This window comes from Xenopus laevis, chromosome 6L (genome assembly GCF_017654675.1).
Source record: "Xenopus laevis strain J_2021 chromosome 6L, Xenopus_laevis_v10.1, whole genome shotgun sequence".
NCBI classification, from domain to species: Eukaryota; Metazoa; Chordata; class Amphibia; order Anura; family Pipidae; genus Xenopus; species Xenopus laevis.
The window spans coordinates 26,248,819-26,258,954 of NC_054381.1; the positions used below are offsets into that span (position 1 = coordinate 26,248,819).

The 10,136-nt window shown below is 39.7% G+C and overlaps 1 protein-coding gene across 1 annotated transcript in view; it reads right to left on the reverse strand.

The window, feature by feature from the left end:
* commd3.L (COMM domain containing 3 L homeolog) overlaps positions 1-6,366 on the reverse strand; it is a 12,387-nt gene extending 6,021 nt beyond the window's left edge. Inside the window, 1 exon segment of the mRNA NM_001095386.1 lies at positions 6,203-6,366. Coding sequence (NP_001088855.1) covers positions 6,203-6,344 — 142 coding nt within the window. The 5' untranslated portion in view covers positions 6,345-6,366.
* Positions 6,367-10,136: the final 3,770 nt, after the last annotated feature.

The following is a 10,136-nucleotide window of genomic DNA, read 5'->3' on the forward strand; positions in this document are numbered from 1 at the left end:
TGGGGGAATGGGGGCAGTGCTGTTGGCACCCCGACATTAACAGGCCACACACAGGTCACTTGGAATCATTCCCCACCAACACTCACACACACACACACACAACTGTACTACTCACACCCCCAGGGAAAACAATAAGTGGCTGCCCACTGTGGGACCCCACTGGAATACAAACGAGACACAGAAAAGACCCCCCTCTTGGGGCAAAGCTGGAGACTTCATTGCCTCTGACAATACAAAAAAAAAAACTGCGTCCAGTGTGAATTATTCTACGTGTTAATTGTGTGTAAAAAAATCATAATGACACTATGAAATATATTTAGTCCAACAGAGATTAGAGGAAACGCTGTGTGTAACCTGCAGCCGGCTTGTAGTAGAGAAGAGCTGAGCAACTATTTATTGTACTCGGTGCAGATATTGCTGCTTCTACAAAATGGATTTGCTTCACTGTTTAACACTTACTCTGACTCCTGCTGCACCAGTAAAAACTGAAGGTTTAAGCCAGTGAACACGTTTATACAAGGCAAGAGTGCATTTATATTAAAGAAAATAAGGTACACAACGGGGCAGTAGTTACAATAGGGCAGTAGATACAGTATAGTAGATACAACAGCAGTAGATACAACAGGGCAGTGGATACAACAGGGCAGTGGATACAACAGGGCAGTGGATACAACAGGGCAGTGGATACAACAGGGCAGTGGATACAACAGGGCAGTGGATACAACAGGGCAGTGGATACAACAGGGCAGTGGATACAACAGGGCAGTGGATACAACAGGGCAGTGGATACAACAGGGCAGTAGCTACAACAGGGCAGTATATATATATATATATATATATATATATATATATATATATATATATATATATATATATATATATATATATATATATAAAAAACAGGACAGTTGATACAACAGGGCAGTAGATACAACAGGGCAGTAGATACAATAGGTCAGTGAATACAACAGGACAGTAAATACAACAGGACAGTAGATACAACAGGGCATTATATATATCACAGGACAGTAGATACAACAGGACAGTAGATACAACAGGACAGTAGATATAACAGGGCAGTAGATACAACAGGGCAGCAGATACAACAGGGCAGTATATATATAACAGGGCAGTATATATATATAACAGGGCAGTAGCTAAATCAGAGCAGTGGATACAACAGGGCAGTAGATCCAACAGGGCAGTAGATCCAACAGGGCAGTAGATCCAACAGGGCAGTAGATACAACAGGACAGTAGATACAACAGGGCAGTAGCTGTATCAGAGCAGTAGATACAACAGGACAGTAAATACAACAGGGCAGTAGCTGTATCAGAGCAGTAGATACAACAGGGCAGTAGATACAACAGGGCATTATATATATCAGAGGACAGTAGATACAACAGGACAGTAGATACAACAGGGCAGTGTATATATAACAGGGCAGTAGCTAAATCAGAGCAGTGGATACAACAGGGCAGTAGATACAACAGGGCAGTAGATACAACAGGGCAGTAGATACAACAGGGCAGTAGATACAACAGGGCAGTAGATACAACAGGGCAGTAGATACAACAGGGCAGTAGATACAACAGGGCAGTAGATACAACAGGACAGTAGATACAACAGGGCAGTAGCTGTATCAGAGCAGTAGATACAACAGGGCAGTAGATACAACAGGGCAGTGGATACAACAGGACAGCAGATATAGCAGGGCACGAGTCCTAGGTGCCACATAATTGCCTTGGTTAAAGTTAAATATTAAAAAAACAAAATAGCTCTGTTCCCACTTATTACATACTATACACTACACTACACACTGCTATTTAGATTTAGAACATCCTTGAAACTAGCAGGACTGACACCTGTATCTACTGTACCAGAGCAATCTTGTGTCTATGTTGTACAATACCAGCTAAAACTCTCCAGCAATTACAGGTTATTTATACAATGAGCAAACTCTACAGTACCAGCTTCAATACCAGTGTATGGCCATGGGGCACGCTTTACAGAACCAGCATTGTACAATTAGTAATTATAGTATATATAGTAGCTGCTACGAGCAAGCTGTATAATCCAAAGTAATATCTCTTGTCGCCAAGTCAGTTATATATCGGCAGCAAAAACCATAACACAACACCGTGCAAATGTGTTTTTTGTACACGCAAACTAAACAAAAACACCTTTGGAAATTCGTATACATATATACATACGTCACACACACACATATATATATATATATATATATATATATATATATATATATATATATATATATATATATATATATATATATATATATATATATACACACATATATACATATATACATACACACATTATAGGTTAACGACAGTAAACCTATGGTTACATGAAAACTGAACGAGAAGAATTTCCAACAGGGAAAAGAGAAATATAAAGTAGGCAAATAGTATAACGCTTCATAGAGTATAATGTAGTACAAAATATACTATACTAATTAATCAAGTGAATGAGCGTTAAATTACCAGCTGTCACAGAGTATGGCACAGGTGTAGAAGTGAACCCTAGTAAGTTAGTAAAGGTAGAACTACGGGCCTAATAAAATTATAAATGTGCCCAATTGAAAAGAGCAAACAGCTGTCTACTCTGCTGAACTATACAATGGCCTGAGAGCTGTATAAGGTAGAGCACTCACTGGCACAACATCATCATCTGTTCCCTTGGCTAAATGATAGCTGGTGATACAGGGTGGATCACTCACACCACAACTGCTCCACATACTTCCCAATAAAACAAAGAACTGGACCAACTACATCACCAAATTAACTTGTCTATGCCCAAGCACCCCTCCATCCTAAAAAAAGATTTTAATACGACAAAGAACAACCAAACACAGAACATTCACTGCACCTACCCGGTATAATATAGAAATCTGCAGTAAACTTAAAATAAAAAATAAGATAATTACTAAAATATAGAACTGCCTTGTAGGATATAGTGTAGCTAGATAGAACCACAACTCAGATTATGTATTATACCATCCAGTATTTTAGACACATCCCTAGTACATTACAATTACTTTATAATTAAATATAAAGATTAACGACTTTCCTTAAAGGGGCTGTTCACCTTCTAACATTTTTTTCAGTTCAGTTGTTTTTAGGTAGTTCATCAGAATAAATACTTTTTTTTTCAATTACATTCTCTTTTCTATGTGTGGCTGTTTTTTTTTTAATATTGAAGTTTAAACTTTCATGTTTCACCTTGTCTTTCCAATGATACATTTAGTTGATACACTTCTTATCTTTGTCCCTGCTGAGCAGAATTTCTGGGTTTCATTACAGGCAGTTGTTAGAATTGATACAATAGTTGCTAATATTCCCACAGATGCTGCTGAGAAATGTATCAACTAATGGAGCAAGATTGTAAGAGTTTAGAGTCTGCACCTGAATTACTGAGATGCCAGACTCAAACACCAGAGACACGAACATTAAACTTGGTAAACTGTCAAAAATAAAAGATGGAAAGCAAATGAAAAATGTCTTTGTTTCTGGGGAACAATCTGAAAACAACTGAACTGAAAAAAAGTGCTTGGAAAGTGAACAACCACTTTAATAGAGTACAAAAATATAATAAATTGATCAAATAAAACACTTTAAATAAATTGTAACTGGGCAGTCCATCTGTCCTTTAGTAACAAAGAAATATTCTAAGTTAAACAGCATGACAGATGGAATGACACCCTTTCAATAAAAGAAAAGGACTTAGAAATATAGTATGGGAAAGCAGAATGTGGTAACGTGTGTATGGATAGAGAGACAGGTGATAATCTTACAAACACCAGAATTACCAATACAATTCAGGAAGATGCGTCAGAGATAGATAAATACTGTAATATACACAGTAAAACAGAAGAATCCCGAATAAAATATGTCGTGGCAGTTTGTTCTGTCATACAGTTACCCTAAAACACAGCCCCTTGGTAATCACTAAATACAGTGTCCTACATGTTCATAATGTTCTGTAGGTAAAACAGAGCTCAGCACATTTTACAAGAAAGTAAATTCAAACTACAGAAACAAAAAATAATATATATATATTATATATATATATATCTATATATATATCTATCTATATCTATATCTATATCTATATCTATATCTATATCTATATCTATATCTATATATATATATATATATTGGAATAATGGACCCATTGAGCTTGGCAGTCAGATTAAGAACATGCGACCCCTACCTAGAACACCTCCTGTATTAAACCTCTGCTACTCATAGAACCTCAGGATTTGTAACACAGATGTTGGTGCCCACATGTATAAAATCCTTAACTCTAGGGCACCCGAATACTCACAGCTAGACCACACTAGGAGCTTGATCTACACATCTAGTAACAACACCTAGTAAACTACAGATAATGATGTAACTACAACTCACGGTTCAGATATTTATAAGACATGTCTGGCTCATACCTATTCCAATCCCAGGTACATTAGTTCATTTACTAGGCCCAGATGAACACAATTCAGTCGCTAGGATTAAGAACACACCCGCAGTTTTCAGGCCTCATTGTCAGGTCATTGGGCTACAACAGGTATAGGGAAGACAGAACAGAACTGATCACCTTTACAGATACAGGACTCGTCTCAAATACAAAACACACTCAGCTTTTAGATACACGACACACTGACTGCCAGACATTGACACATTCAGATCCAACTGATGGATTTAGTGCTGGACACACGGAATTAACAGACGCAGCACAAATGAAGATTTCACATGGAAGCCATTGTCAGGTAACATACAGGACACGGACAGTTTCAGCCAGCAGAGAGGAGGATACATCAGAGTGTCACGTGCAGGCCACACTCAGCTTTCAAATGCAAAGTGAATTCCCTTTTCTTATACAGCCTCAGCTTTCTATTGATACAGACAATCCATAGTCACTGCATAGGCAATCACTCGATTTCCAGACACAGGGCACACTACTCAGCGCACAGTTTTAAGGTGTAGGACAAACGCTATTGCGAGATACAGCTCTAAAACTCTATTTATACACATGTGACATCCACTCAGTACACAGATACAGGATACACAGTTATAAGATGTAGAACACACTCAGGACACAGATGCAGCACACAGGTGCAGGGCACAGTATACAGATGCAGCACACAGATTTAAGACACAGCACTGCAGACAGATGTAAGACACACTCAGCACACAGAAGCAGAACACAACACACAGATGCAGCACACACACAGATGCAGGACACAGATGTAAGACACAATCAGAACACAAATGCAGAACACAAAACACAGATGCAGCACACATACAGCACACGGTTGCAGCACACAGATGTAAGACACACTCAGCACACATTTGCAGAATACAACACATAGATGCAGCACACAGATGCAGAACACACACATAACACAGATGCAGGACACAGATGCAAGACACACACATCACACAAATGCAGAACACAACACATAGATGCAGGACACAGATGTAAGACACATCAGAACACAGATGCAGAACACAACATACAGATTTAGGACACACACAGATGCAGCACACACACACACACACACACAGATGTAAGACACACAGCACACAGATGCAGAACACAGATGTAAGACACACACAACACACAGATGCAGGACACAAATGCAGAACACAGATGTAAGACACAATCAGAACACAGATGCAGAACACAATACACAGATGCAGCACACACACACACACAGATGTAAGACACACAGCACACAGATGCAGAACACACACAACACACACAGATGAAAGACACAGTCAGTTCTTTGATGTAAAATGGATGAATCACTGGCATTTAATGTAACACACAATGTGCCCAGAAGTGACACATTTAGCCCCAAAGGCCAGTCCATGAGGTCTGGGTAAGGAGTGCGGCTCGTGCAAGTGACCGGCAGCCTCAGCTCACCGTTTGTCTGACTGTAGAGGGAAATGGAGGCGAGTAACAGCAGCAGCAGCAGGAAGCAAAACAAAAGCTTTTGTGATATGGAGTCTGCTCAGTGATGGGCCCCGGAGAACAGAGCGTGGAACCCCCACATCCCACCAACTCGGGGTGACGGCTCTGGGCTCCAGCACATCTCAGTGCCCGGGAAGCAGCAGCACAAAGGCTGCACTAGGCTCCCGCAGTGTCCCTGTACCACTCCCCGCTATTTCCTTACCTAATAAGGCTCTCTCTGCGGCCTGGGCCTCGCTAACACTTAAGAAGGACGCCCGAATGAGGGCCGCGAAGGCTTTAGGGCTGAATAGTGCTGGGTCCGCTAAGCGGTGCAAACCCCTCTGTAATTCCTCCGACAGCTCCATTGTAAGCCAGGCGACCTTCCACCTCACACCACGTGACCAGACCAGCTGACAGCCGCCTCACGGGTTACTCACTCTGTGTGTGTGTGTGTGTGTGTGTGTGTGTGTGTATATACAACCGTGTCTCTCGTGTGTGTGTGTGTATATATACAACTGTGTCTCTCCTGTGTGTGTGTGTGTGTGTGTGTGTGTACACTTGTGTCTCTGCAGTGAGCACTGGCTTGTGTACTAGTGCAGGGGAGTAACTACAGAGGAAGCAGAGGGGGGCCCAGGAAGTATAGGGGCCCCATGAGGCCCTAATTTATGACAATTTCAACATATATTGGTAAAACAGCCATAAAAATTAATTTGCTGTGGGGCCCATTAACATATAGTTATGTCACTGTAGTACTGTGTATGTGTCCAGGTATCACACTTACATGTATGTAACACTCACTAGCGCCTATAGGCCTCTGTATATCCTGCACCCCTGTGTGTATGTGTGTCCTGAAATAACCAGCTCTCACATCTCACTTACAGGCCTGTGTGTGACACTGAATTCTTCTATGTGCCAGAGTCTGTGTATTCATATATGTGACAGTGTTCTGAATGGCTCCTTCTTCCTCAGCGGCTGTGTATTCCATATATGTGCCCTGAATGGGCTGTGTTCTGCTGTACAGGCCCTGGATCCTACTCTCTCAGTGCTAGTGTTTCCCCTTTATAAAAAAAATAGTCTCCTATTAAAGGGATGCTTCACCTTTAAGTTAACTTTAAGGGGCAGATTTATCAAGGGTTGAAGTGAATTCGAGGGAATTTTTGAAGGGAATTTTCGAAGTTAAAAAATTCAAAATTCGAAGTAATGTTTTGAATACTTCGACCATCGAATAGGATACTACGGCTTCGAATTTACTTCGACTTCGATTAGAAGTAAAAATCATTTCACTATTCGACCATTCGATAATCAAAGTACTGTCTCTTTAAAAAAACTTAGACTTCAATACTTTACCAACTTAAACCTGCCGAAGTGCTATGTTAGCCTATGCGCACCTTCCAGAGCAATTTTCTAAGTTTTTTAAATTCGAAGGAAAATCGTACGATCGTATGATAAAATCGCTCGAATCGTACGATTCGAAGTATGATCGGAATAGGATCGTACGATGAATAAAATCCTCCGACTTCCAATTCGAATGTCGGAGGATTCTATCCGATGGTCAAATTTCAAAGTATTTTCCACTTCGAAATTCGACCCTTGATTAATCAAGTAAATAATTATAGTATAATTCTAAGCAACTTTTCAATTGATTCTCATTATTTATTTTGTATGTATATATTTTTAATGATTTGCCTTTCCTTCTGACTCTACAGATTTCTAAAAAATTAATGCTCTGTATGGCTACACATGTATTAGTGTTACTTTTTTATTACTCGTCTTTCTATTCATTCCTCTCCTATTCATATTCCAGTCTCTTATTCAATTAAATGCATGGTTGTCAGGGTAATTTGCACCCTAGCATCCTGATTGCTGGAACTGCAAACTGGAGAGCTGCTGAATAAAAAGCTAAATAACTCTAAAACCACAAATAATTGCAAATAGTCTCATAATATCACTCTCTACATCATACTAAAAGTTAATTAAAGGTGAACAACCCTCTAAAGCAGCTCTGGGGAGGGGGGGTCACCGACCCTGTAAACTGTTCTAAATTGATTTAGTTGATACATTCCTTATCTTTGTCCCTGCTAAGCAGAATCAATGGTGTTTCATTAAAGGCAGCTGTTAGAATTGATACAATAGTTGCTAATACTCCAGAGATACCGCTGAGACTTGTATCAAATAAATGTTGCAAAATTGTAACAGCTGAGTTACTGAGCCGCTGTACTCAAACAGGGACATTTAACTTTAAACTTAGATTTGGAAAAAACTGTAAAAAATAAAAAAAAGGAAAGTAATTGAACAAAAAGTCTTTATTTCTGGGGAACAATTGAGTGTTTCGAAGGTGAACAACCCCTTTAACTAGCTATGATCCAGCACCATCATCATTATTCAGGTGAGGTATTAATGTCAATTTTAAAAAAACCCAGGCAGAATAACATTGCAATGTTTTAATTATGCATATGTTGAAATAGAAATGAGACCACAAGGGCTGCACTTGAGCACCCCAGACATACTGTAAGTTCCTAGTTGAAGCAAAAGTCCCCTAAAATGAAACAATGCAGTCCCTATTGTCCTTCTTGTATTGCTTAAAGGGGAAATTCACATTAAAGTGAAACTGACATTTTGGGGAAATATCCCCAACCTATTGCTTTTCAGTACTATAGTATAAAGGCTAATAATGTTTTCCAAAAAAAGATGTTTCTCTCTTCTCCTGTAGGAGCTTCTTGAAGGGGCAGTTTTTAGGCTGCCGTACAGGTTACCAAGGTACAGGTAATTGTACTTCCATAAACGTTCATGGTATTTTCATTGATCCTGCAAGTTAGGGTTGCCACCTGTCTGGTTTTGAACCACACAGCTAAGAAGAATTTCACTGGTACACAGGAGTTCGCAACTCCTGTGTGCCAGTGAAATTCTTCTTACCCTTGATGTGAGGTGGCCGATTCCTCTATCGCTCGGCACCAGGATACGTATTTTTGGGTTTGTGTGGAGTGCGGCTTCTCCAAATTTTGTTTTGAACCACACAGTTCAGTTCTTGTTAGGTCTGTTTTATTTAAAATTGTCTGTCCAGGTTTTAGTATTGTGAAACTCAAACAAAAATCTGCCTACATCACCCCCCCCCAAATATCGCCTATTTTTTTGCCAAGGACAAAGGTAGCAAACTTACAGCAGGTCCAATCGCTGGTCAGACTTATATCTTTCAAAAATGCAGCAGTGGGCTTTTCTGAGAGATAATCATGAGACCCCCCGAATTGCACAAGCATGGTCCAAGCATCCAGCAGGTTCCATTAGAGCGGGGGGTCTCCAACCTTTTTTACCTGAGAGCTACATTCAGATGTACAAAGAGTTGGGGAGCAAAGCAAGCATGAAAATTCTTCCTGGATGCTGCAAAGTAAGTGCTGTGATTGGGAGCCCCTATGTGGACCAGCAGCCTACAGTAGGCTTGTTTTTGGCATTACCCCTGGTTTTTATGCAACCAGAACTCTCCCCCAAGAAGGAAATTCAAAAATGTGCACCTGCTTTGAGGCTACTGGGAGCAAATATCCAAGGGATTGGTGAGAAAAAAGTCTATATGGCACAAGTTAAATAGTAGATAACAGATAACACCATTATGTTCTACAGAGCTTATCTGCTATCTGCTGTGTAACCTGAGCCTTTTCGCCTTTGAATGGCTGCCCCCATTGCTACACAACAGCTTATTAATATAAACAATAGTAGTGTGTCTGAAGGAAACACAAACGTTTTAACCAGTGCAAAGCAACACTACATTGTATTTTTATTACTCTAAAACAATAAAAAATTTTGATGTAACCGTTCCTTTAAAAACAAGGGGAGCTATCATAAGTATAAACATTCGCCCCATCTGTAGTGTATATTAAATAATTATTTTACCACAATTAAGGTTTCTAGCATTTTTCTTACAGTTTTTTTTTTTTAGATATAAATGGTTTCGAAGTGTGCCTTATCAGCCTAACATTTGTTCCCAACTGCAAACATCTCAATCTTGCTATTTGTTATTAGTGCACTGTACAGTGCTGACTTGTGCAAGAATTTAGCCAATTAGAGCAGGGGAAATCTTTCAGCAACTAATATCATCATTTATTGGTTGCAACCAGGGAAAAAAGAACAGGTTTAACAATTCACATATACATTTTTAAATAGGTCCC